The 27018-nt window shown below is 56.6% G+C and overlaps 1 protein-coding gene across 2 annotated transcripts in view; it reads left to right on the top strand.

Moving 5' to 3' along the window:
* The window catches only part of POC1A (POC1 centriolar protein A), a 75546-nt gene extending 58356 nt beyond the window's left edge, over positions 1–17190 (top strand). The window contains exon 11 of one of the 2 annotated variants that reach the window (XM_047095683.1): positions 16238–17190. In XM_047095683.1, coding sequence (XP_046951639.1) covers positions 16238–16336 — 99 coding nt within the window. In that variant the 3' untranslated portion in view covers positions 16337–17190. The remainder of the gene's footprint in view (positions 1–16237) is intronic. The other variant, XM_047095684.1, reaches the window with a different exon arrangement.
* The last annotated feature ends 9828 nt before the right edge of the window (positions 17191–27018 follow it).

Here is a 27018-nt window from a genome sequence, read left to right as displayed (position 1 = left end):
GGGTCACCCAGGCACCCCTTTACCATTTTATTTCTTTAGGAACACCTTTTCTATAAAGTGCATATGTTGTTTTTCAAAAGTGTATCCATTCAGGGAGATAACTTTGGAACACGTTACAAGGTTCACAGGCCTTTGGCCATCCCCGGAGCAGGTGTGCTGTCTGGACCGGCCTGGCCTGGCAGGGAGTTGTTTTAGATGGGAAGTCTGCAGAGTGTGGGGTCATGTCCTCATTGCCGTCCTCCTCCTCCTCCTGCCATCTGGCTGAGACCTGCAGCTTTCCAAGGGCTCTCCTTCGTGGCCCTCATGTCATCCTCCCACTCGGTGCCCAGCAGCTGGCACCATGCCAGGTGTGGATAGGGTGAGAGTAACTGCTTGTGCATGGGCCAGCCCCAGGGGCCACTCAGCCTGGGGCTTCCCCTGCTAGACAGTTTTCATGTGGTCAGGAATGGCTTCATCCAGGAGTCCGTCTGCAAGCCAAACTTGATCTTCCTGAAAGTTACGGCCAGATGTTCTTGCTCTGTGATTACAGAGCCGGGCAACCCTCAGGTCCCTGGCCAGAGAGCATACCCCTTGCCATGGCCCTTCTTTATATAGGAGACACCCCTCCTTACTCCTGTGAGGTTGCTGTTGAGGGCTTCACGGATTCCTCCACTGAGAGCTCCTGGGGACCCTGATCCCAGCTGGATGCCATGTTCTGAACAGCTGGGGTCTCTCTGGTCTTACACATCCCTACCAGCTCCGGGGAGCAGAGTGAGCCACCTGCCCATCAGCCTGGACACACCTGCCCTCCTGGATTTGAGGACCAACCCCACCATTAATCACCTGGGTGACTTTAGGCAGGTGACATTGCTCCCCAGAGCCTTAGTTTCCTCCCTCGTAAAGCGGGGACAGCCAACCCAGCTTATGTCCTCTGAGCACTGTTGGGAAGCTCTTGGTTAGCAGGACCGGCACCAGCTATTTCATAAAGCACAGCACGAAGTTGACGTGCTCCCAGGAGAATGTGGGAAAGTACCACGGTGGCCAGGTGACACAAGAGTGTCAGGAGTGGACATTCCACAGGCCTCTGCAACTGCTGGACTTGAGTCCCAGGAATGCTCTTGAGCTGCCAGTGAGACTCTAGTGGTCTGGCTAGGCGCTAGGACAACAGGGAGAAAAGGAAGAGATCTTTCCCCAGATCCAGGAAGGGGAGCCCAGGAGGTGATGGGGAACTGAGGTGCCCAGGGGCTGTTGAAAATCAGGGATGGGTCATGGGGCCCATTAGATGGGAGCCTTGAACCCAGACCCAGGCACTGGGCCAAGATTGAAGCCCTTCAAAGTTGTATACTTACTGTGATAGCTGTTCTTTGAATCCAGTTATCTTAATGGTTGTTGAAAAAAGTATTTCCTAATAATGGGGTTTAGGTTTCTCTTTAGCGACTTTTTGCTCCTCAAAACCCCATCATGGGAATTCTCAGGAACTCCTGGGGCTGAGGTCCTGAGTGGGGGGCTGTGTACCCCCTCTTTCTCTCGTGACCCTGTCCATACATACATACACACACACACACACACACACACACACACACACACGCACGCACCTGTCCTATGGCTACCATGGGTCACTGACCTGCTGGACCTGCCCCAAGTCTTCTCTTCCTGAGAAAGGTGGCTTGACCTTGGAGGCCTGTGGGATCCAGAGAAAAGCCCTGACCAGGAGTCAGAAGCCCCAGCTGCTCTGACCCAGCTTTACCTGTTTCCATCTGTGTGGATCTGAGTAAACCTTGGTTTTCCATCTCTATACAGGGGAGCCTTTAGGCACTGCCCATCTACCTGTCCCGTGGGATGGGCAACAGAGGTCAGCACCGCACGTGAGGCCAGGACTTCCCTCAGGTCCTTCTTTCCATGAGTCGCCTTTATATCTCCCCTCCCCTGGAAGAAGGACTCCAGGGTGGGCCCTGTGGCTGCCAGGGCTGCCTGCCTGGTGATAGGCATTCAGCATGCATCCAGACAGAGGCCGTGACCTTTCCCCTCATGTTCTTGTGGGGGTGCATCAGGTGATCTAGGGGTCCTTTTCACAGATGCTGGAAGACTCACCAATGAGCAGGGAGAGGCTGCTTTCCACAACTAGCCTCACTGCATGAGCTCACCTCCCGGCTTGGCTCCCTTTGCTTCCTTTGCGGACTCCTGAGTGACAGAGGTTTGGGTGGTGCCTGGGAGTTCTAGAGTCCCTCAGTCTTCCTCAAGGGTAAGGGGTGGGGCACAGAGGCGAGGACAGTGCCCAGGAGCTGGGGAGGCTGCAGCGAGGGGCCCCGGCCCAACAAGCGGCTTGGTGGTTTTGCCTCAGAAGCCCACAGCAGAGTTATTTTCGACTCCAGTTTCACATCTTGCTGCTTTTTAAAAATACCAAGCCATGAAAATTCCTGCTCCAACTATGTTTTTTTTATGGCACCCGTGCTTCAGGCTGGCCACAGCCATGCTGTGATGTCACGTTCAGGTTCCTGTGACTCACTGGGGGCTGCTGGGCTCCAGGACTAGAACATGCGTGCAGTGGGAAGCAGGCGGGGGCAGGCCCACCCAGCCCTGCCAGTCTGGGTCTCCTGACGTTTGAGTTTGTGAAATATCCAGGTTATTGTAGCTCCGCTGACCTTACTCAACAAGGCTAAGAACTTTTTTCTGTGAGCTTTGGGGAATTGGATAGAATGGCCTGTTTGTTTTGAGACATCCTGGCCTTCCCCCCTCAACCGCCCATGTCCTGGGGGTTCCCTATTTGATGCGCCACTTGTGTGAGGTGCCTAGTTTCATGCTGGTGGGGAAGGTGGGAGCACAGGGTCTGCTCTCGCATGGGCCGAGCTGCCTGACCACTCTGTGGGGCTCTTGGTATACCTCTTCCCTGGGCAGACTAGCTGTTGTTTGTGCAGACACACTCCAGATTTTAAAACAGTTCTGCCATTTTAGCTGGGGGCCAGCCCTCTCAGGTGCGCCCAGACTCAACTTGTTGGGAAGGTATAGAGTAAAAGGCACCCTGCCCAGCCGCCCCCACGCCCCCGCCAGGATCCCTGTTTATAGGGCGTGTGCAGCCCCTATATCACTCACACATACGGCCAGTGGCATGGGGGTGGTGGTTGCTGGTTTCCATAAAAGTGGACCCTCTCTCCACAGCACATCTGGCCACCGGGCCTGCACAGTCCAGAGGTCGTCTGGCTGTCCTCCTCTGTATAGACATTCAAGAATTACCCTTGGACCAAAGTCAGGTTCAGGACAGCCTGAACTCCTGCCCCTTGGGGTTTGGAGACGAGAGACTTGTTTTTCTTCTGTCAAGAAGCTGCTTCCTGGGGACAGGACACTCTCTGGTCTGTGTCAGAAGCGTACTTGAGGTCTGACTAGCCAGTTGCAGAGGGGCTGGGCCCTGACCCTTCCCCAACTCTGTCACTCTTTTTTGGCAGTTTATCCACAGGCTCCCCCTGGCTTTGCAAAAAGCAAAGGCTGGTGCTGCTAGCAGCGCTCAAAGGCAGGACAGGCTCAAGCTCCGTCTTCTCTGCCATCTGTGGTTGTGGCAAAGAGCACCCCTCCCCAGAGAAGCTGAAGAAGGAAGGCCCCTGCCCACCAGATGGGCTTAGGGTGGCTGCCTCTAGGGCCTGGGAATGTTCACAGTCTTCCGAGATTTCTCCTGTGAGGCCCTGAGCAGGCCTGGAGAACTGGGGGTGGGGGCACAGGGGCTGGAGCCGGATAACAAGGCTCATGCAGGGGCATCTCATTCAGACTGACTGGGATTACTCTAGAGGAGGGGAGATGTGGACCCTAGATGGTTTGCTCTCACTCCTCTGCGGACCCACGGGCCATCCAAGGAAGGGTTAAGTACAGGCCACAAGAAGGGGCCTATGAGTATTCTGGTTGTGAAAGGCAGTCCCAAAGAGGCCTTCATGGCTCCGTGATGAACCAAGTCACAGCTGACCCTGTGGCCGTTTGGCACTCTCCTGCCACTAGAGCAGGGTCAGAGAAAGCTAGAGTCAGGTCTGCCACTTCCTTCGCCTGCCCTGTGGAGGGCCCTCTCTGGGCCTGGACTGTCAGTACAGACCCTCTCCCTGGGTGGAGGAGAAAAAACAGAAAGAAGCTTTAAACTCAGTGGGACATGGCTTTTAGGGGAGCGGTTTCATGTCTCCCTTTCTGATCTGGGCCCAGTTGGTGGCTCTAGAAAACCATCCAAGATGAGAGGCTAGGTTTCCTCCATGGATCGCTGGGTCCTTGGCAGGGCAGGGGGGAGCCTGTGAGCCCTTCTTCCCTGAGGTGGTCCTGTCGGGCTGGGGCCACAGCCTGACTTGCCAGGCTGTACTGAGGCCTCCAGGAGGCTACCTGACAGTCTCTCTGACTTGGGATGATTGTGTTTTATCAAGTTGTGGTAAATTAACTAACGCTTTGGATTATGGATTGTTGGGAAAGTCGACTTCTGAAGAAATGGAATGCAGAAGGTGGCCAAAGCCAAGGTTCACAGCCCGTGCTCAGCCCTGTTTGGACTCACCACGGAGTCAGAGTACAGCAAAGCCGCTGGTTGAGCAGTGACTGGCATCCTGCACCTTAGGGCGTGTCCCTTGTAGACCCTTGCCTCCCTGGCGGCCTGCCCAGGGCTGACAAGGAGATGAGCTTGAACTCAAGCCAGTTTTGGCAGGGTCTGCAGCTCAGAACTTTTGTCCTGGTGTGGGTAGCACCCCCTGGGCCCCAGGAGCATTCCGTTTTATGGATAGTGGTTAGTGGATCTACTTTTTATAGCTTCTCTTTTGGGGGTAAGCAGTAATATGAAAAAGCCTGTGTTCATTTAAAAGGAGCTGCTCTAAAGCCACAAGGAAGGTATATTAGCCAAGATTCTTTAATCCCATGGCTAATCCACCAATAGAAAATAGTGTTTCATGGACTTCCCGAAGAGAGCTAATCCTCAGTAGAGGTGGGGGCTGGGGGATGCAAAAACGTCAGAGAAATCCTATATCCCTGAGATAATGTGAAACAGAAACATAGACCTGTGGGCTCGAGGGACAAAGGCTCATTTTGTGTTGTTAGCAGCAAACGTTTGGGTGAAGGGGGTTGGTTAAAAAGACAGTTGCTGAGCCCAGAGAGATTGGGAGGAATTTCTGTAGAAACACGTTTTGTTGTGCATCAGCTGTGTGTGATCCCGGGCAAGTTAGCATGTCAGACGTCAGCAGGAGAGGGATTCTCCCGTTTCTTCCCCTCTGAAATTCAGGCCTCGAAGCTGCTAGCCCTCATCAAATCAGGCCTGAGGTGGGAAGGGGAGGAAGTGGACTGCTTCCTGGACTCCCATCCTATTTTGCACACCCCCACATCCTGCTGAGGCCAAGGCCAGCTGGCAGGGGCCCCTCTGGCCTATCTAGCCTCCAGTCCCTCCCCCGCTGTCCCCTCAAGCCTGCCAGGTCCAAGGCCCAACCTGAGGGGAGCGTCCCTCACCAGCCAGGTGGTCTCATCCCAGGAGTAAGGCTGCGCCTGGGCCTTGGGAACATGATGGGCTCGCTGGTGCAGTACCTGAATTCCTGCATCTTCGTGGAGCTCAGGGCCTGGCATTTGTCCATCCAGCACTCAGTGTGCACCTACTGTGTGCCAGGAGCTGTGCCTGGAATCAGGAAGACCGCAGTGAGCAAGAATAGACAAAAACCCCTGTCCTTATGATGCCAGCATTCAGACTAATGGACGTCAGCGGGCTGTCGAGGGCCAGCATTTGCCCCTTTGACTCGAAGGCCCCTGTGCCACGGACCACTGGGCGCTGGACAGAGGCCAGGGCAAAGAGGCAGAGCCTTGGCTGGTGGGAAGCACTTGGCTCAGACCAGCAGCCTCCCAAAGCCAGGCTGGCCCTTCCGGCCCCCGTTCAGCCCTGACATGTGGCAACTGGCTGACCAGGGCACCATCAGCAAGACAGGGCCCTGCATGTGTGTACACACACACACACACACACACACACACACACACACATACACACACTGACATACACCAACAGACAAAGCTGGAGCTGGCAGGAGACAAGGCAGAGCTGTGCAGGCGCTGAGCCCAGCAGCCCCACTTTGTTTTGATAGCTCACAAGACCCCACAGCAAAGAGATTCCCCTTTTATTGCATCTGTTTTAGATCTTTAGAATCTGAGTGAAGTCAAAACCATGCTAGAGGGGAGATTAATTCCATATTTTTCCATCTTTGCAATGAAACGAAAGGAAAGTTAGACATTCTGTGCGGCACAGTCAAGACAGGGGCATTGAGCCGATGGCCAGCGCCAGGATGCTCCCCAAAGCCTGGCACAAAGGCCCCCAGTGGTGTGGCCAGGCAGGTGCGTCCTCTCCCTAAGCCCCAGGGCACCTCGGACACTACCACCGGTAATCTGGCTTCTGTCTTGGGGGGAGGGGGTTGGGATGCCCCAGCCCCTGTGGGAGACCGCCTAGAGGAGCCAAATCAACCACAAGCCTGGAAATGATTAAAAGGAACTTTCCGTCACAAGAGAACTTTAAGGAGCAGCCAGACCACCACGTGCCCTGATGGCTCAGACCCTACCAGGCCTGACCACAGGCTGCCTTCTTTGGGGGCCTCATCAAGCCCCATCTATACAAGGCCCCCTGCAGCTCAGAGCTTAGCCATGGCCCCCATGAAGTAGGGAGCCATGTTGCCCACGGTGCACCCCCATGTCCAGAGCAAGGGCCACATAAATATTAGCTGTTGATACAGTATTACAACGGAGCCTCGAGAGATGCAGTGTACAGATGAGGAATCTAAAGCCTTGAGTCAGATAACTTGCCCAAGGGCACTCAGCAAGTTAGCAGTCAAGTTCAGATTTGAACCCAGGCAGCATAGCTCTGGAGCCTGTGCTCTTACCACACAGGACAAAGGTAGGGACCAGGGGTCACCATAATAGCATTTTCCAAGAGTCTGCACCTGTGCTATGGCCAGGACATCCTGGGAGAGGAGCTGGGCAGGCACTGAGCGTGGGGGTGAGCCGAGGGGGACTTGTGGGGAAAGAGGGCTGAGGTGGGGCTTTTGGTAGGTGGCTTTGGTCAGAGAGAGCAATAGTAATAGGCAACATGGACCTTGAGTGCCATGAGAGTGCATGCCAAGGAGTTCGTCCGTTATCCCTGAGCTCCTGGATAGGAAAGGGACACGGCAGAAGCAGTGTGGAGGTGGAGGGTGACCCAGGAGTCCCGGAAAGCCGAGGTGGAAGGTGGAGCCTGAGCGGAGTAGTCACCGAGAGGGGCCTAGGGCACCCATCTCATGTTGGGAGCCCTGGGGCAGGAGTAGCCTACCTGGGTCTGGTGAGGACACTCGTGAGGCAGAGCCCTGATGTGAGGATGCTGCCCAGCCCGACTCGGCAGCCAGAAGAGTTGAGAACAGCACGGTCTAGTCATGCGATTGGTTTCCTACATGCCATCAGCCCTTCCTGCGGTGCCCCCCTGCTCTGGCGCCCTGCTGTGCTCACCACCCCCACCGCCCTCTCCCGGCCCCACATACTTGGCCCCGCATACTTGACGTCTCTCTGCCTGACTTTCCCCCCACACTGCAGCCCTGCCGCACGCCTGCTTGGGCAGCAACCCCCACCCCAATTGCTTAACCCTCTCGCCTCGCTGCCCCCCAGGCCCCCTTCAGACACAGGTGGCCCAGTGTCCCAGCTTCCTGCTACACTGCTGCCCATTTTAGTTCTCCTCGCTGCGGTGCCCCCAGCCTGGCAGAGAGCTCGAGGGCGCCTGTGGCTGGATGTTTGCTCTCTGGCCCAGCCACCCTGTCCACCTCTGGGCCATGTTCCAGGGAGGCCCAGGAGGGGATTCTGACCATAGAAACCACCTAAGAGGGCTAGGGCTCTGCTCAGAGCAGAAAGCGTACATGGAGAAGTCCCCTGGCTGGGGTCGGGGGCCCTGGGATAGATAGAAGGGCTGTGCCGGAGCCGGATGGGGTGGGGAGTGCTGTGGGGAGGCCTGGAGCGAGGTCTGCACGTGCAGCAGCATTCCAGAAGGAACTGGCCAAATATCTGAGAAATGCACACAGAAAGGCTGGCTGGTTACCTTCTGTCTTTCTCCTTTCCTCCAAAATGTTACTCACTGTCAGTCATGGTTGAGCAGCTTCCCCAAAAGCCAGCCCAGACAGGACCAGTGCTGCGGCCACGCCAGTGCCTGGAAGCCCCTCCAAGCCGGTCTCTTGTCTGCTGCATGTGGCGGACCTGACAAATGTGTGGGGATGGATGAGGTGGTCAGGAGGGCCCTGTTGGTGTGCTGTGGCCCCTCAGGTCTTTGTGGAAGTTATGGCTCCAGTCTTCCTGCTACATTTGCTCGTGGGCTGTACAGGAGAGACGCTTTCAGCAAAGGTCGTAGTAGCAGCAGTGCTCTGGGAGGAGGAGCAGCTGCTGGAAGGCCCCTGGCTCATGAGGTCTGCCCTTGGTATTCTGAAGTGCCAGTTCACCCCCTTCCGTTTCACCTCCGACTGTGGCACCTGGTGGCCGTAGTCAGTTCCCGGGCTGAGCCTCTTCTCCCAAACTCACTCTAGAACCAGTTCTGAAAACTGACCACAGGCGTGCAGGAGCCCCATCTTCCTGGCTGTACTTGCTCAGACCTGTGAGTGTGATAAGGCAGTGCCAGGGTGGAGGCTTCCCTGTTCCTGTCCCTTTTTGGCCAAGGGCCCTAGGGTCCCTCCTCCACCTTCCTTGTGGCCACCACACTCTCTTCCCTGTTCAACCACTCCAAACCAACAGCACTAACCTCCTCAACAATGCCATATTCTTCTGTGCCTCAGGGCCTTTGCACCTACTATACCTTGTGTTTGGAACACATTTCCTTTAGCCTGTCTCGGGTTGTTGTCTCCTCACAGAGGCCTCCCAGGCCCCAGTCCGAGTCAGAGCTCTTCTTCCCAGGTATATCAGCCCCAGAGTAGGTGAGCCATCTCAGGGGCCTGGGCTTCACTTGGAGCTAACTCTCTGAACATATCCTGCTCCTTTTCTTCTTGCCTTCTCTCCAAACACAAGTGTAAAGGGGATGAAAAAGAGACCTAAAAAGGAGGTAGAGGGGCACCTGGGTGGCTCAGTCGGTTAAGCATCTGACTTTGGCTCAGGTCATGATCTCACAGTTCGTGGGTTTGAGCCCCACGTCGGGCTCTGTGCTGATGGCTCGGAGCCTGGAGCCTGCTTCAGATTCTGTGTCTCCCTCTCTCTCTGCCCCTCCCCTGCTCATACTCCATCTCTCTCTTTCTCTCTCAAAAATAAATAAAACATTTTTTAAAAACTAAAACAAAAAGAAACGAGGTAGAAATGAGGACTAGGGGAAAGAGCTGAGGAAAAAAAATGCAGGACAAGCCTGCCTCAAGAGGAAACCAGTCTGGGGAGAAAAAAGAGGCCAGCAGGGCTGAAAGAAGGGGAGGTCATACCATAGGAAGAGGGGGGCTGGGAAGTAGGCAGTCCACTGGAGAAAGAAGGGACAAAGGAAAAGCCCACCAAGCCCAGGGAAAGCGTGATGGAACTGGCAGGGAGAGAGCGGCCATGAGAGGAGCATGAAGAGCTCCATGAAGGGAGCGAGCGGGGCCTCCACGTGCTGGGTGGCAAAGCAGCCCTTCTTCTGCTTTGTTGCACCACTTCTACTTCCAAGGGTGGGGATTATGCTCTCAGGGAGCACTGGACTCTCGCCGCCTCCATGTGACGCCCGCACAGAGCCCGTGGGAGCATCATGGCTCCCAGCCCTCTCAGGCAGCACAGTCAGGCAGAGGCCCTGTAGATGCTCTTTGGCCTCTGGCAACACTCTTCAGATGCCTAAGTCCCTGTCACACATCAGGAGTGGAGGCTCTCCCCTTGGGCACCTCAGAAGTCAGTGGAGATACACGCCCCCAGGCTCTGCCCCACGCAGGGCACCTGGACTGGCCAGTTTGGGCCATCGGTGGGCAGGGGGCCAGTGTGGGAGCTGGGCTCAACTCTTCCAGCTCCCAGAGCCCTGCAGCCATGGGCAGGCATCTGATACTTTGATGCCATTAGGGAAAAGATATCCAAGGCAGCGAGGTCCAGAGCCACGATGGCTGTCTAGATGTCCCTCGTGTTGTGTCGTCTCCCGCTTGGAGCTGGGGGCCCTGGGTGCCAGACGTGTGGCTGAAGACTGGCATTTTGGCACAACTTCTTTGGGCATCACTACAGTTCCTAGGGGACTAAAAAAACAAGCCTGTCGCTTTAAAATTGGTTATTTTTAGACCCCACTCAGAAGGCCCTTCAGGGTGTTACATGAACCGTCTTACACATCTTGAACTGTGAGTGAGAGAAGCCACTTGCCCTGTTAATGTTGCCTTGACAGGGGACAGATCACAGCGTCTGTTCTCCCCTAGGCAGGAAGATGAGGATTTGAATAAGATGCCCTTGTTCAGCCTCTCCCAGAGGATATTCCTCTGGAGAGCTCAGGCAGCCAAGTCAGGCTGGGAATGCTGCCCCACCCCCAGCCTGAGCCAGCCTCACTCATGCTCTTGGTTTTGGTCCGCTGTGCCTCCAGCACTCTCCCTGACAGGTTCCCTGCGTTGGCTGTCCCTTCCTTGTCACCCACTGAGGGGCTAGGCTACTTTCCAGTGGGCTTCAGCAGTGTCACTGGTATCATCCCGCCCCAGATTCTGTCTGGTGTCCAGGGGCTTGTTCCTCTGCTCTCCCTACCTCTTCCTCCCCCACTCTGCCCCCAGCAGGGACGATAGTGTCAGAATGCAAAATAGCCCTGTTACTGGCTCAGGCCTCCTGCCCAGCCCACTCAGAGGCGGAGGGCCCTCACACTTAACCCGTCCTGTCTGGAGCCCATTCTCTGCCCCTGTCCTGTGTTCTGTCCTATGTTTGGGGCCTCAGGGAATGGTCCCTTCTCCCATCTGCCTCTGACTTACCCCCACGTGGTGGGGGATCATACTTCGTTGGTATCTGGTTGGGCCTCCAACACACCTAACCACAGCCGTGTGCGCAACATCCCCCTATGGCGGCCAGAAGGGTCTGCTCCCCACTCGGCCCAGGACCACCAGCCCTGTCCTCTGCTCTGAGGCTGAAGGCAAGGCCGCCACCTAGCATGGCCCGAAGGCCCCGGCCCCATCTCTTGCCTCCACAAGGCCCTTCCTCACTCCCTCAGACATGCCTCCTTTGATCCATCCCTCTGCTTGTTACCTTCCCTGCCACCTCGGGGCTCCGTGCTCTGTGATCTTTGGCCCCAGCACCTTCTTGCCCCACTTGCCTGGTGAACTCTTCCTTAGCCTTTGCTCACCGCACCGTTCCCAGGCCCACTTCCCCAGGCCAAACCCCTCTGTTCTTCCCAGCACACCCTGCTGGTCTGTACGACTGCTTGGTACTTGCCTCTGCAAACTGGTGTGCGCCCTGCAGGCCTAGCTGAGTCTGTGTGCACCGTTGTCACCCTGGGTGACACGGGCCAACACAGGGGTGCTCAGTGAGGATGAGTGAGTGAAGACAGTCTGAGGCAAGGGTTGGTAAATATCTGGTTTTGTGGGCCATAGGGTCTCTTGTCACAATTATTCAACCTGCCATCATAGCCAGAAAGCAGCCGTAGACAACATAAACAAATGGGCGTGACAGTAAAACCTTACTTACCAAAATAGACAGCAGGCCAAGTACACCAAGCCTCGGTCTAAAGATACAACAGAGTATGTTCAACAGCGAACAGGAATGTTTTTAAGGGTACTGTTTCCCATGACAAGGGCTGTGACTTTCTGGAAATTGCTGGTAACAGCAGCAGAAGGTGGTTCAGAAACAAGCCCCCAAGTGACCCTCTGACAGGGGTGACTTTGAAGATGAAATTTCCGAGTCTCCTATGACTTTGTCCCATGAGGCTTCCCCATGGCTGGCAGGTGAATGCCGTGACCTTGGAAGTGGACAGTGTTGGGCGAGGGTGACAGTGTCCAGGTGTGGGGTCTGAATTCTGCTTCCTGTCCCCATGGTTCAGGGAGAGAGGTGCCTTACTTAGTTGAGCCCCGTCTTGTGAGGGGTGGGACACCCAGCAGTGACCAGGGCAAGTCCCACAGCGTGTTTGGGAACTGCTCACTTATGCTGAGTGACACCGCACTCCAGTGAAAGAGAGTGTCTAAAATTCAGGCGTTTGGGTACTTTCTCATCATGTGTCTATTAAAGGGTTCTTGTTGGGATGTCCCCTTTAACCCTATAATATTGTTGTAGCTCAAAATCATGACTTTTATGATAATTCCAAACCTAAATGTTAAGTGAGGTAAGAGACTGCTTTATAGGGGATTGGAGGCGTCTGAGGCCTAGGAACTGTCTCTGAGTGTGGCCTGATGGTGTGAGGGGATTGCTAGGTGACTCTGGGGGGTGTCCCTTTTTACTACTTCTGCTCATTTAATCTGGAGCCAGGTGTCCAGGTGGCCTGGACAGGACAGAAGGTGACTGTTGCTGGGTAAGAACAGAGATCCACGAGTTCCTCCTCAGGCTGCTCAAGCTTGGGCACTGGGTGGGGGACACACAGGCCTCCCGGGGTTACGTAGCCAGTGGCCCTCAGGCATGGCTGGAGCAAGCGGGGAGGAATTAGGCCAGGCCTCACCTTATACGTGCTTGATGGGGACAAAGCGAAGGTGCAGCTCCCGGTGCCTTCGCCCAAACTCTGAAGCCAGGCCGCTGTGGGTCATGGCCTGGTTTGTCATTTATAAGCTGTGTGACTCTAGGCAAGTTGCTTAATATCACTGTGCATGGATTTCCTCATCTGAAAAATGAGCATGTGGAAGGCTCCCACGCTGAAGGATTGTGGAAGAGGGCTCGGCAGGATCACGAGCGCTCCATGAACATGAGCTGCCGAGAGCAGCCCCTGGAGCAGAGTGTGTCAAGAAGCATCAGGATGAGCCCCTAGGGCCTGTCCCGGGTCCTCCCACCAGTCTCCCCTGGAGTCTGGGCTCCACACCTCAATTATGGAGGGGACTCTAGGGTAAGCTGCCCGGATGGCACAAGGGCCAAGGAGAGGGAATGAGTTGCCTGGTTTCTCCAAGGTCAGCAGGCAGGAGGGACCTTTCTGGAGGAGTTTGGACTCCACCATGCAGGAGTCCTGGGAGATGGGTCACCTTACCCAGACAGGTCTGCCTAGCAGCCAGAACACTGGCCTCCTCAGCCCTTTCTCCACATTTCCTTTGCCCTGCTGAGAAGACAGAGGTCCACAGATGCCCAGGTCAAGCAGGGCTGCTTCTCTCATTGCCATTTGCCACCAGAACCAGCCTGTACCTCCTTGGGGACTTTCTCTCACCCCCTGCTCCTCTGGACAGAGAAAGGTGAGGGGCCATGAGGGCCCAGGGGCTGCTTGTGAGGCCAGCTGTCATTTGCCCTGAGTGAAAGGAGGGTGAGAAGGTTGGCGGGAGTGGGGGGCTGTCAGGAAGACTGCGGAGCTGTTTGCCTCGGTAGTGCTCCCCCCGCCTCTGGGGCAGGCATGCCACACTGCAGACGCCGTGTGGAAGGACCCGGTGCACAGAGCAGGGCGAGCAGCCTGCTTGGCGTGGCCCTGGACAGCGGGAGAAACGAGCTACGGCCTCTGCCCTCTGGACACTGAGGCAGCACGTGTTTACTGAGGCTTGCTGTGTGCCTGACACTTGGTGCGGGTGGGCATGTGTTCTGAACCGGCAGGTGAGGTCACACTGCGAACAAGGCCAAGTGATATGTCCCGGAACCAGCCCTTGCTGGGGATACCCTCGCCCACCCACACACTGTCCCAGATGCTTTCCCGTCCTCCCTCCCACAGGCCCCAGCAGCTGGGAATATGGTGACACCATGGTGGCCTGGACTGTCCCTACAGGTGGCCCACCTGCCCTCCTGCTGTCTGTGCCTCCAGCCCTGAGTGTGTTTGACCTCTGCTCCTCAGATGCCCCACTGGCAACCTTTCCATTGCTGTGGAGACCCTTCCCGTGGTGGAGGGAAGGCACATCAGCAAAACTAGACGTTGGGATTTCTAGGTTTTACTTTATCATGAGAGACACCATTTTCCATGAAAATGAAGTCTCGTGTTTTATTAGAGTAGGATTATTCAGGAAAACTTGTGGAGCAGAGAACACCAAGACAACATTCTAACATACAGAAATCAAAAAAATCGTCCTCTCCCTGGCCCATCCTTCTGGCTCAGACAGGGGTTGGGTGGGATTAAATGTGAGCTGGAAGAGCCTGGTAGACTTCATCCCTGGATGGTGGCTGCCACCCAGCATCTTGGCAGAGTATGCCGGGGGCACAGGGGAGACAGGAAGTAGAGAGAAAAGACAGAGATGATGACTCTTCCCGAGTCTTTCTCAGCTAGAAAAGGGGGGAAGTGGAAGAACGTCAGGGAGAGGAAGGAGCTGCAGGTTTGAGGAGTAGTGGACTTGTGAAAGCCTTTTTGTCTACAACATGCCACAAAGCACCCTCTCAAAGCTCCCCCAGGAAGGGCCCAAAATTGGGCTGGCACCCTCCTTTCAGGAGGGCCCTATTTCTACCGAGCTAAAGTATGGGCCCCCCCATGGAACTAAGTGGAGGCCTCATGAAATGCGTGGCACCCCCGGTATTGACATTGGCCCAGCACCCGCTGCCTCCACACTTGAAACTTCGGTCCCTGTGAAAAGTTTAAAGGGGCAGGGAGGGGGTGGGCAAAGAGGAAAAGCAGGCGGGCTCCCCCACTGTGGCCTGGAGTCCGGGACCATCGGAAAAAGTCTGGATGAAGAATGATTTTGGAGCTTGGCTCGGCACAAGCTTTGCAGCAGCCTGTGGAAACTTCCAGGAATGCTGCTCTGGGCCAGCCAGGGGCTGTTTCCGCCGCCACTTTTACGAGGTACAGACCCCTCGACGGCTTCTGGCCAGCACAGGGGGAGTGTGACTCTCTTTCAGCTCAGCCCTGCCTCTCAGGGTGCAGTGCACCTTTTCAGAGCCCTTACAGCCCAGGCCAGCTCAGTTAGAAAGGGCCAGCCGCCAGGAGGAGCAGCCTCCGTGAGCGGCTGACGTCCGTGCGGGATGCTGTGAGAATTTATAGCAGCCTTAGAGGGGAAACTCCCTCCCAGAATGTTTCAATGTTTTATTAAATGTATGAAGGGAAAGTTTCCTTTTCACTGGACCAAGGCCCACAGCCTCCGTGGAGCCTCAGGGAAGGTGGCAAAACCTCTTGGGAAAGCCCACAGACAAATGGGTAAAATTAATAGAAAGTATTGTTTCTTAATCTGAGCCTTTCTGCTGGCTGTAGGCGGCACCGCACAGGAACCGAGCCTGCCTTGCTCACAGCAGACTCACCCAGTGCCAGGTGCGGGCCTGACACGCACAGGCACTCACCCAGCTCTCAATGGGGGGAATGTGAGCTCAGCCATAGTGGCCAGCATGGGTCAGGCTGGCCGATGGCTGGGGTTGGCCGTGTGACCGGTGGGCAGGCCCGGGAGCACACCGGCTCTCAGATAGCACCTGCCCCTCTGCCAGCACTCTGTCCAAAGCCAGAGGAGGTGGGCAGGTTTTTTGCAGCCACGTCTGCAACGCTGGCCCTGGCCCATAAGGCGCATGCAGCCCCAGCAGCTGGGGGCATGGGCAGGCTAGACAGCTAGGTCGTGCTGGGTGTGCAGGAGAGGCCAGGGAGCAAGGGCTCAGCCTCCGGAAGCCAACATGATGACAAGCATTGCCAACATGGGTCAAGCTAAGAAGTGCTGGGTGCCATCCTGAGTCAAAACCCATAGTGTCCAGGACTCCTGTGAGCTTGGCGTTATCCTTCCATTACAGAGGAAAAAGGGGGCTTGGAAGTGGAGTTAGGGCCAAATTTCCAGGTGGCATATTCCTGCAATGGTCCTCACTGGACTTGGACAGGCAGAGGCCCTCCTAGGCTCGGGGTCGCTCAGTCGCTCACCTCCCAGTCTGGGAAGTCCCTCCAGGTATAGAGGTGAAGAGCCTGAGGTGTAGGCAGGACCCTAATTTGGTGCCTTCATTTGGGGGTGTCGTTTTCTTACCTTTGGAATGGAGATGGGTGATGGTCTCCAGTTGGTTGTGGATAGAAACCTGGCCCAAATGAGGAAGTGGTTCTGTTCCAGACCCCAATCTAAGTGCCAGACCACCAGGGCCAGGGATTCTGACCCAGGGCTGTGGGACCTGCTGCCGACCTTCCCTCACTGTGTCCTCCCCCTGCCTGCAAGCATCAGAGAACAGCCATCCAGAGCCAGGAAGAGACATGAAAGCAAGAGCGGTCCCAGTCGCCACCAGAGCCAGGGACCTGACAGGACAGTAGGCCGAGCAGCTGAGCAGGAATGGCTGGGGGGATCCCTAGGGCAACCCTGAAGCCTGATCACCATTTATTTTGCAGACAGTCTCCATCCTGGAGCAGCGGTTGACACTGACGGAGGACAAGCTGAAACAGTGTCTGGAGAACCAGCAGCTAATCATGCAGAGAACAACACCGTGATCAGGGGAGCAAGAATCAAGAGTTTGGTCGATTTTGGGGGGGTGGCAGACCGGGGATTGGTACTGTGGGACTTGGGGACTCATTTATTTAAATGAAAGGGATTCAGCTCTGTGGGCATCACATTCATCCCTGAGCCCCAGAGATTATGCCCCTATCTCTGTCCTCCACCTGCTGTCTGCACCTGGAGGCTCTCCACCTGGCAGTGGGAGGCCGGCCCCCTGTGGGCAGGGCCAACACATGCAGAATGGACTGTGTTTGGTTTAATGTGAAGGAGTCACCCGGAAATGTTTGCTACCTCTACCTCGGAGTCCCAATGAGCCCTAAGATCGCAGCTTCCCTGCCCCCTCCAGAAGAGTCCCCTTCCTGGGGTTTGTCCAACCTTCTGTCATATGACTGGCTCTTCCCACCCATAGCAATGGACTACACATTGGATGGGGAGCCAGGAGTTTTCTCTAAATCTGACAAAAGGCCCAATGTGGGTCCATCTGAGGTTTATCCAGGAACAAGCACTCGAGGCGGGGAGGCGGTAGCTTTGCAGTGGCCTCGATTTCTGCCTCACGCATGTTCACTGGGGCCTGGTGGCTTCCTCCTCTGTATGCACGAAGGTGAAGGAATCTGAAATTAAAATGGACTTTATTGAGCTTCTCATAAAAGTGGCTTGTTCTGAGTGAGACCTTATCAGTGCCTCCATCCCCAGGGCCCATAAAGGGAGAATGAGAGCGGTGACTTCGGAGAGCCCCTGCCAGGTTACCTCTGGAGCTCAGGGTATTGGGGGAGCAAGGACAGCCAGAGTCCCCGCATGACATTCACCTCCCCTGGCCGGCCCCCCAGCTGGCTTCCTCGATTGGATCCTGGAAGACTCAGGCACCTGCATTTCCACTTAACTCCTGAGGGTTCTCATAGGCGCCTTCCTCTGCATCCCTGCAGGGAGAGCCAGGCAGTGTTTGCCATATGTCTCGGTGTTGTCTATGCCTTCAGCATTTGGCTTCTTGGGACCCAGCCAGCCAGGGAGGTATTTATCCTTCAACATACCTGCCTTGCCCTGGGGGACCGGGGTGGGGGGTGGGGGTGTTAGATCTTCTCGGGAGCTGTTAGTACCACGCAGCTAATGAGGTTCCCAGCCTCTGCGGCTTCCAGGTGGGAGCAGAGCCTGAATGCCTAGGAGCTTGGGCCGCCAAGGAGGCAGGCTGTGTTGAGCCCTGATAAACGATGAGAACGGGGAAGCTGCCTCCCCCGGCTGTGTGGAGAGAGAGCCGCAGTCCAGGATCAGGCTACAGATTCTGCCTTTAGACAGCTGTGTAACCTCCGCATGGCGACATAACCTCTCTGAGCCTCAGGTTCTTGTGTTATGTGGTGGTGGTAACCACCCCTCCAGGTGCTTACGAGGGAGGCTCGCTCCCCATGAGCTGTGAGTGGGAAAGTGGGGAGGAGGCTGCTGGCTCAGGCTCTTCTGAAGGTCCCCAGGGATCTGCTGAGGCCTCCCACGTGTCCCTGCGTGTAGAAGAGTTGGGCGGGCCTGCTGGTTTGAATTGGCAGGTGAGGTGCTCAGCTGCCTCGGGAGGTCATGGGATCCCCCTCCGTAAAGGCCTTTAGGGAGTCTGGGTACCCTAAGTGAACCTGCTCAGAGAGGATGCAGCTTGTGGGACTAGGTTTGTCAGCACCCACCCACCCCACCCCCCACCCCCACCATGCTGGCTGTCCTGTTGTAGCTTCCAGTCGTGAAGCTGGAGGTCTGTGTTGGAGCTCTGGTGATTTGAGCAGCCATCTCAGGGTGAGGTCATCTCGGGAGACACAGATGGCACCTCTCACTGGGGACAGCAGGACTGGAACCAGGTCTCCAGGCATTGTATGGCAGCTCTTGCCCTCCGGCCGGGCCCAGGCTGCCATCTCCCTGCCTTCAGTTTACACCAGGATTGAGTTTTCTCTGTGAGGAAAATGGAGATTGAGAGCCTGCTAGGGATTCGGGAAATGGCCTGGGGGCAATGGTGTAGTGTTTGTCCCTGGAAGCCCCACCCTAGTTTATCAGCCCCCCTCACCACACCCGTTATAGGCCAATGTCCCCGTGTTCTGAGGCAGCCCAGCCTGGGCTCTCCCCTACTGAGGCAGCCACGGGCTGTCTGAGAGGACTTCTCTGGAGTGGCCCAGGCAGGGCCCTCCTGAGGGGTTTCCTGCACACTCACACACCTGCCTTGATGGAGCCACCAGCCAGACCCGGAATGTGGGGGAAGAAGGTTCTTGGAGAGCTGCACTGGTCTTTGAAACACCACAGAGAACCCACCTCCTCCAAGCCCGAGGGTCAGTGTGTCACACACATAAGGCAGAGCAATGAAGGGCCTAAGTTCTAACCCCAAGAGTTCTTTCTTGAAATTGCTCACGTGGGGCCTGAGTTGGGACCTCACTGCTCAGTGAGGATCTAGGGGGCCCAGATTTTTCCTGAGGAAGAGGGGACAGGAGATTCTAGGGTGCTCTGACCCCCCACCCCCAGCCCATGAAGGTGCTACAGGACCCTGAGCTGGGCAACACTGGGCTGTTTGGCCGTGGGGACCCTCACAAGCAAGGGAGGAGCATGAGGCCTAGGTGGGCTTGAGGTGGCTTGGCAAGGTTGGGGGCCACATGACAGGGCCTTTCTTGTGGTGGTGTCTCCCTGCCAGCCCTTGCCACCGGCTCCCCCGTCGTAGGGGCTCTTACCAGTGCCCCACTGGTGTTTCTGCCTTCTGGAAATGCAAGTGCCTCAGCTCAGCCACCGTATTTTCTGGTTGTAGATTTTGATAACAGTCCCCCAAAATCCAAATTGCAGGCATCTCTCCCTCTCTCTCTCTCTCTCTCTCTCTCTCTCTCTCTCTTTTTTTCTTTTTGCTAGGAAGGTGAGATTAGGTTAGGGGTTTTTTGTTAAGAAGTATATCCTAGGGGCGGGTGACTCAGCCGGTTAAGCGTCTGACTTCAGCTCAGGTCATGATCTCGCAGTCCGTGAGTTCGAGCCCCACGTTGGGCTCTGTGCTGACAGCTCAGAGCCTGGAGCCTGCTTCGGATTCTGTGTCTCCCTCTCTCTCTGGCCCTCCCCCCGCTCATGCTCTCTCTCTGTCTCCAAAATAAATAAACGTTAAAAAAAAAAAAATTAAAAAAAAAAGAAGTATATCCTAGTGGCAATTCCCACCACCCCCTTCTCTCGTGCCCTGATTTTCCTAACGGGAAATAAAAGAACAGGTGTTGGTGATGGGTGATTTAAATTGTGATTCCCTCCACCTACCCTTTGCCAGATTCTTGGGGTTTCAAGATGAACCTGTACTTCTGCCAGAGAAACTGCGGGGGGCAGCTCAGGTGGGCCGGCCCACCAAGCCAGAAAGCAGCAGCAGCTGAGTCCTGTCCTGACCCCTGGCAAGCCTGCTACCCTTTCTTTCCCGAGTCTCCACTCCCCACGAGCTCTGACCATGTCCCTTCAGAGACTCAAGTGGCACCAGCCAGCCTGACCTAGAAACTCTGCCATTCTCCCACCCAGCACCACCCTTGTCCCTCTGTCCCAGGATCTGCTTGCCACAGATTCGCGATTTCTCCGTGGTGGCGGGCTGTGTGCAAGCAGGCTGCTGAGAGGTCGAGCAATGGAGTCAGGGGTCGCTGACTCCCAACTCCAGACGACGGCTCTGCCACCTGCTAGCTCCGTGGTCTTGAATGAGTTTCCCAAGTTTGTAGACTCTCTCTGAGGTTATATGCCTATGTATTCAGGCACATGAGGCGTTCAGAGCAGCGACTGGCACAGAGCGAGAGTGTGGTCAGTGTGTGACTGTTGGTATGACCCCCACCACCACCAGTCTGGGGTGACACTTGTGACAGGTCAGGCCCCTTTCCTGGAAGTTGGTCCATGTGTCAATGGGCTGATGGTCCCACGGTCCCTCTGGCTCTGGAATTCTAGACGGCTACAGTTAACGAACTCCTGATCCTGTGGCCCCCGCCATGAGCATGCCTGTGGTGAACGGGGATTTGGGCGGGCAGGCAGGGGGACTCAGGGCAGCCCCTCCCCACCTAGGGAGGCCAGCACTCTAAGGCCACCTCTCTGCTATCACCCAGGCTGCCACCAGGGCCAGCACAGGCTCGAGGATGGGTGTTTGTGATTACCCGGAATCCCGGAAACCCAGCCCGCTGAGCGAGCGGGAGCATGGTGACTCACACGGGCCCTGTTGTCCTGGCTCCCTGTCATTAACCTCATTTTCCTAAATGATTTGCTCAAGATAGGCCCCTGATGGCTCCCGCCTTAATTGGTGTATGGCCATTTAAGGGGACCAGAAATCCCCCCGGGCCTTCTTACTGAGCACCCCTGCTCCACCCCACCCACCCCAGGCTGCTGAGGGAACCACTTTGCCAAGGCAGCAGTGGCAGGCTGTTGGCGGCCCGGTGTCCTGGGTGTCCTTCCACTTCCTGTGAGCGCCACACCTGGTGTGGGGCCTTGTCCCATTGGCTGGTGGGCTCCAGCTCACCCTAGCCTGGAGGCCCTGGCAACCTAGGCTCACTTACTTAGCCACCCCGGGGAAGTCTTTTAGAAGCTTTGCCCCGGACTCCCGACCCCTGAGGGCCCAGCCGAGCTCAAGATAGGATTGGAGCCAGGCCAGAGAGCCTGGGGCAAAGCCATTAGGAAGCTTTCATGCCAGCCCCTCCTTGGTTGGGAGCTGCCAGTGCACTCTCCCGAGGACCTATTTATAAAGCAAAGCTAAGGAGTGCTTTCACTTTAGGTGAGCCTCTTTCACCTTAGGAGCGCTTCTTGCTTCAGGAATGCCAGCCCCCCACCCGCTGACCTACCACTGATGAGAAATCTGAGCACTGGGATAAGGAACCTGGGCAGGAGAGGGAAGTCGTGTTCTGCCGAAGCTTCCCTTTCTCGGCCTTGAGCTTCTCCTTCAGGCACAAGTGGGTGCCCAGTAGGTGGGGGGCTGGCCTGCAGGAGCCAGAACCCACGCTGGGCAGTGTCACTCCGCCACGCATCCTGACATCAGCCCCAGTCTATCTCCGTTCTCCTCCCATTGGGTGCCTGGACTCAGCTTTGGAATCAAGACTGCCTTCAGAGCCATGGACGTCCCTGGGCGCTGGGGGCCCATGTTTAGCCTGTCCTTGTCACTCTCCTGGTCTCAAGCCTGGCCGAGGGCACATGCACCCCACAGATGCTCTGCTTAACTGGCCTCTTCCAGACCTTTGCCCTGCCCCCTGCCCTCCCCTGGCAGCTCTCTCTAGAACCATCTAGATCTCCCAGAAGAACTATGATGCCCCACCCCACCTCTGCATTGAGCCCCGTAAATCCTGAGCGCAGCCAGATCCGCCCCAAAGACATGCCCTCCTGCCCAAGGTTGGAATGGAGATGCTGGTTTTGCTCCCCAGTCCCAACTCAACCCCCAGAATCTTCCTCCTGTGACAACTGCTCCTGGATTGGCTCCTCAGAAGCCTCTGAAACTTGCAGCCAGAGAAGCGGTGTAGTTAGTCCTCCCAGACCCTCCAGGCAGCAGCTCACATGCGCCTGCTAACTGGAAACAGAAGGTGTTTTCTGTGGCAGAGGGCTGGGCCAGCCCCTGTCTGGGCTGCTTCCATGGACTTCTTAGCCGGAACCAGGAAGCTGACCTTTGCTCTTGGGGTTGCCCTGATCCTGGGGTTGGGTCTAGCTCCCCTGGTAGTTAGGGTGTGTTGAGATAGAGACATCTGTGAAACCCCACAAGGATGCCCGTGCCTTTTGAGAGGTATCCTGAAGTCTCCTGTTGGGGGATAAGGTCTCTGGCCTGGGGTTGCCTCAGCTCTATAGGCCCCTCTGGTGAGGGATGGGAGCCTCAGGCTTGTGCAGGTCAGGTGAGGGTCCTGTCAACCTCCCCCAGAAGTTTGGGCCTGCCCACCACTCATGCCATCCCAAAGCTAAACCCACAAGGAGCCAGAACCTGCTGAGATGCCTGGTCTTTTTCTCCCTGGTCTCCCACTTTCGTTCTTGTCCCACCCCATCTGTTCTCAGCAGAGCAGCCAGAGGCTACTAAGCTGTCAGAATAAAAAGCAATAAATAATGAGAACTGGTAAGATAGCTCATGCCATCCCTGCTCAACTGCTTCCAGTGGTTGGTTCCCCAGCCTTCCCGACAGTGAATAGAGGCCCCAGTGCTCACCACGACCACAAGGCCCCACTCATTCCTGCCTGTCCCCTACCCCATCTCTTGCCACCCCCTCCACCCTCCTCTCATGCCCCTCCAGCCACACCAGCCTCTTCGCTGTTCCTTGGACACACCAGGCACATTCCAGCCCCAGGACCTTTGCACCCACTATTTCTGATGCCAGGAATGCTCTGTATGCACCTCTCTGTACCTCAGCCTCCTCCTCCATGACATAGGGTAAGAGCAGGAGTGACCTCATAGGGCTGCTGGAAAGACTCACTGAGACAATTCACACAAAGCTCTAAGAGCAGACCTTGTCCTTGCTGGGCTCCAGTCCATGGCTTGGGGAGGGGGCTGGAGGTGGGGGCTGAAGGGCTGGGCTCCTGGCATCGGAGTCCTGCAGGCTGGCCAGCTGGCTATAAGGCCCACTCCAGGCTCCACCTTGGTCAGCTGGCTGGAAACCTGGGGCTCAACCGGTACTCCTGGGAGTGGGGGGGGGATCTGTTAAGGTAGACTCTGCTCCTTACCCACTGTGGGCCTCTCTCACCAGACACCCCCACCCCACATGTCGACATGGCTCCTGCACAGCCTTTGTTTTTCCTAATGAGGTTTCCAGCTACCAGGCCAGTCCAGGTGCCCACGTGAGTGGGAGGGGTGGTAGGGCAGCCAACCCACATGCCAGGCCTCCCTGCCCACCCACTAGCCAAGAGGGGCAAAGGTGGGAGTCAGGGTTGACGAGTCAGTGGCCTTGCTGCACCCAGGGCTCTCCAGTGGAGTAGGGGAAGCCGGGCTGGATCTGGAGGAGTATTTTGCTGCTGGCCAGGCTGGCTGGCACTGGAGGGGCTTCCTTATGTCCCCATGGCCCCTCCCACCCAGCGGGTTCTATCCTGCCCCTAATGGCTCAGAACCCCCACCAAGCAGGGCCAGGAGGTTGGGGCTTTTTCCACCTGAAGTAAAGAGCAGTAGGCCCTCTGAGGTCCCTCCGACCACTCTCCCAGCAGACTGGTGGCCTGGGGGCCTCCGACAGGGACTTGGGGGCCTGGCAGTCAACCTCATGAGGGGTAGGCACCAGGACTTCTGAGAATAAAGTCTCCTCCTCTTGCTGCTCCCCTTCCTTCTCCCCCACCTCTCTGTCGTCCTCCCCATCCTCCTTCTCCTCCTCCACACATGTTTCCAATCCTCAGGCCCCTCTCCCCCACCCCAGCCCCTGCCCGTTTCCTCTCCGAGGCATCCACTTGCATGTGGAACTCATTAGGAGACCCTCAGGGCTCGTAACCCAACTCTGGCCTGGGCTTGGGGAGGGGAGCCCGTCCGCAGCTCCCAAGCCGAGACAGCACAGCCCCTCTATCCACCCAACCCGGCCCTGTGCAGCCTCGAGCTAGAGGCCACCGGAGCCAGTCGGGGCCAAGAGGTGGCAGCTGCCGGTTGGGAGAAACATGGCTGAGTGTCTGGCTCATCTTCTTCCTCTCCAGCCTGTTGCCCAGCATCCATTTATCACCCTCACCTTCCCACCAGACTAGCTTCTGATCCCACAGGGGTGGCTGGACCTGCTGGCAGAAAGCAGACCGCAGGGCCCTACAGCAGGCCAGAAGAAGGGTATGGGGTTCTGAGTGATCACCTTGATGACCCTGAAGATGGGAAGCACAGTCCAGGGAAGAGAATGTGGTGTGAATAGCCACTGGGCAACATAAGGCCACTTTCTCCCCCGAAGGACATGCTGAGGGCACAGTCCCATGAGCTGATAGTGGAGGTTATGCAGGAAACTCATGCTGTGGTTGCCAGAGTTTGGGAAATGCTTGATGAACAAAATGAATCCAGCTCAATCCTTGCAGGACTTGTCAGAGCATTTAACACTCCAATGCTATGCAGCTTGGGCCACAGAGCTCATAGTGTTTTCCAGACGTTTGACCACTTAACTTCTTTTATCGAGGTGTGCCGGGCCAGCCCAGTATTCCATGGATCCCATTTTGGACAGTGCTACAAGAAAAGCCCTTGAGGAGGCAGGAGGTATAGGTCAAAGCCCCATGATGGGAAAGGCTCTCTGGGTTCAGAGCAGGGGCTGTTGTCTGCTGGGTCTGAGCAAAAGGTGGGAACTGAATGGGGGTGACAGCTAAGGAAGGGTGAACAGAAGGCAGCAGGGGGCTGGCATGGCCAAGGCTTGGAGGTAGGACCATGTTTGAGCCATGTTGGGGTCCTGATGACTCTGATTCCCTCCCTACCCTTCATTATGGGAGGGCAGCCAGGTGGGTGGGCAGGCGTGGCCACAGAGTCAAAGGCAGAAGGCTGGCGGGTAGGGCCTTGCCCCACGGGAAGGGACCTGCACAGGCAGGCCCCAGGTGTTGGGAGCGTCCATGCCACCGCCCCCACCACGACATCAGCCTCAGGACAGGGCAGCCAACAGCTCCAGGTTCAGAAGAGATGCTGTGTCTCCTCAGTCTCTGTTTAACCTCCCCGTCGGGGCCGGCCTCTCTGCTCAGAGCCCATCTTGCTCACGTTCCCTGGCACAGCTGCTACAAGCCCCCTTCCCATCCCTCTGCTCCCGGAGGCCTTCCCTTGGGGGTCATCACCTGCCCCCAGGGCCCTGTCCCGACTGTCCAGGCACAAGAGGGTTGACTCAGGGAACATGTGCTCAGCCCTTGGCTGGGCCCTTCAATGGTGGGCTTCCTCCTGCCTCAGAGCAGTTTGCCTGGTATACTGCACCCCCAGTTTATAGAGGAGGAAACTGAGGCCCAGAGAAGGGAGGCCTGTGGTAGAATCAGGATTAGAACCAGGTCTCTTGGTCGGGTCCCCCAATCTCCACCCACCACCCTCCTCTCACTCCTGCCCTGTCCCAACACACATGGTATACTCATCTTGGCTCCTGCTCGGGGCCCTAAGAGTCAGAGTCCCTTAGACTCCTCTCTCCCAGGAGACCCTAGTCTTTGCAGGGATGGATTCTCCCAGGTCTTGGGGCACATGCCCCTGTGGCAGGAGTAGGGGTGGGTAGGAACAGACCAGGAAGGGAGTCCTCTAGACTGTTTTCTGGTGCTGCTACTGGTCCCCGTGAGCCTGGGAACACAGCATATCCAGCTCCCGGCAGGCAGCTTGACAGCTGAGCCCATGTGGGACAGCACAGGGCATGAAACCTGGGATGGGGCTGGACGCTGAGGCCTCAACCCAGCAAATTCATGCCTGGCCCAGGCCAGCTGGCTCCCAGGCCATTTCCCCAGCCTCGTCATGATCATGTGGTCACTGTCACTGTCACCAGTGCCTTGTAGGAGGGATTCCTGAAAAACAGGGCTGTTTGGGCCGTTGGGGAGGGAACCAGACAGGCCCGGGCGGCAGGCAGATACTAATGAGGCAATTAGGCCTGGCAGCTACAGAGAGACCTAGCAGTCTCCACCCCTTGGCCCACCCGAAGAAGCAGACCCAGCCCAGGCCCCTGGCACTTCCGCCCTGCTCAGATACCCTGGGAATTCCCAGCCTCTCCACCCTCCCAGCCTCAAAGGTTGGACTGGCTTTACTGTCGGGAGCCTGCCACTGCTGGCTCTCCCAATCAAAAAACCATAGGCCGGTTCAGCAAAGACAGGACCTGGACATACACACACACACACACACACACACGCTCCTGACTCCATCACTGCTTCCTGATTTTGCTCTGACTGGGAACCTCTGTCCAAGATCCCTCTGGCCTCCCACCCCTTCTCAGGCCCTGGGACTCCAGGCTCTTCCTGGCAGAGGTAGCCTCGGAAGGATCAGAAGCCTGGAGCAAGAGGTCAAGGGCAATATGGTGACCGGATGGGCAGGTTGTTAAGGACTCCTACTCCCAAAGCCCTGGCTTCCATCCCTCAGAGCCTAGGTGGGATCATGAGGTGCTGCCCATAAGCCCCAAATGTCACAAGAGGGAGGGGGAATCAGCTCAGAGTAATGACTCTGGGGAGGGGGACCTGTGGCTTTGGGGCAGGGAACTGGGTCACCTGGGCTTATCTGGACTCTTTCTCTCTCTCCTCTGCCTTCTGAGCACTCAGGAAAGCAGGCCCAGCAGCTTCTGGCCCGCTAGGGATGACCTCAGTGTCAGTGGATGGGCGTCCCAGCTGAGTCTAGCCCCCAGCCCAGCCCCTCCTCCAGGGTAGCTCTATGCAGGATTGGAACCCAGGCTTGGGACCTCTGAGTCCACCAAGAGGTAGAAGTTTTGGCTCAGTCTTTGGAGGAAGGGTAAGCTGCACCTGGATGGCAGGGTAGGAGAGCCCTCTCTGAAACAGCAAAATTGAGGCCTATAGCCTGAGGTTGGGGACGAGGTCCTGCTAGGCAAGTTGAGAGCAGGAATCCATCCCTTCATGACAAAGAGCCTCTTCTGGCTCCAGGTGATCTCACGGAGTGACTGTGGGCAGTCATGCAGGACAGGCTGAGGTGCAAGTGGGAAATGGAAGTGAGAGGCTTCCAGAACCAACCAGTGTGCAGGGAGAACCAAAGGCATTTTAAATCATAGGACCATCGGCTCGGGGCTGACAACACAAAGTCTAGAAGGAGAGGGGGGTTCCAATGCTGGCTCAGCCACTTCCTAGATGTCCACTCTGACTCTGGAGGATAAGTG

This window comes from Lynx rufus, unplaced genomic scaffold (genome assembly GCF_022079265.1).
Source record: "Lynx rufus isolate CCGP_SWC_20201006 ecotype Redwood Valley unplaced genomic scaffold, mLynRuf1.p SCAF_4, whole genome shotgun sequence".
Taxonomy (NCBI): domain Eukaryota; kingdom Metazoa; phylum Chordata; class Mammalia; order Carnivora; family Felidae; genus Lynx; species Lynx rufus.
The sequence above is the reverse complement of the archived record's forward strand: the minus strand, read 5'-3'. Positions and strand labels throughout refer to the sequence as shown.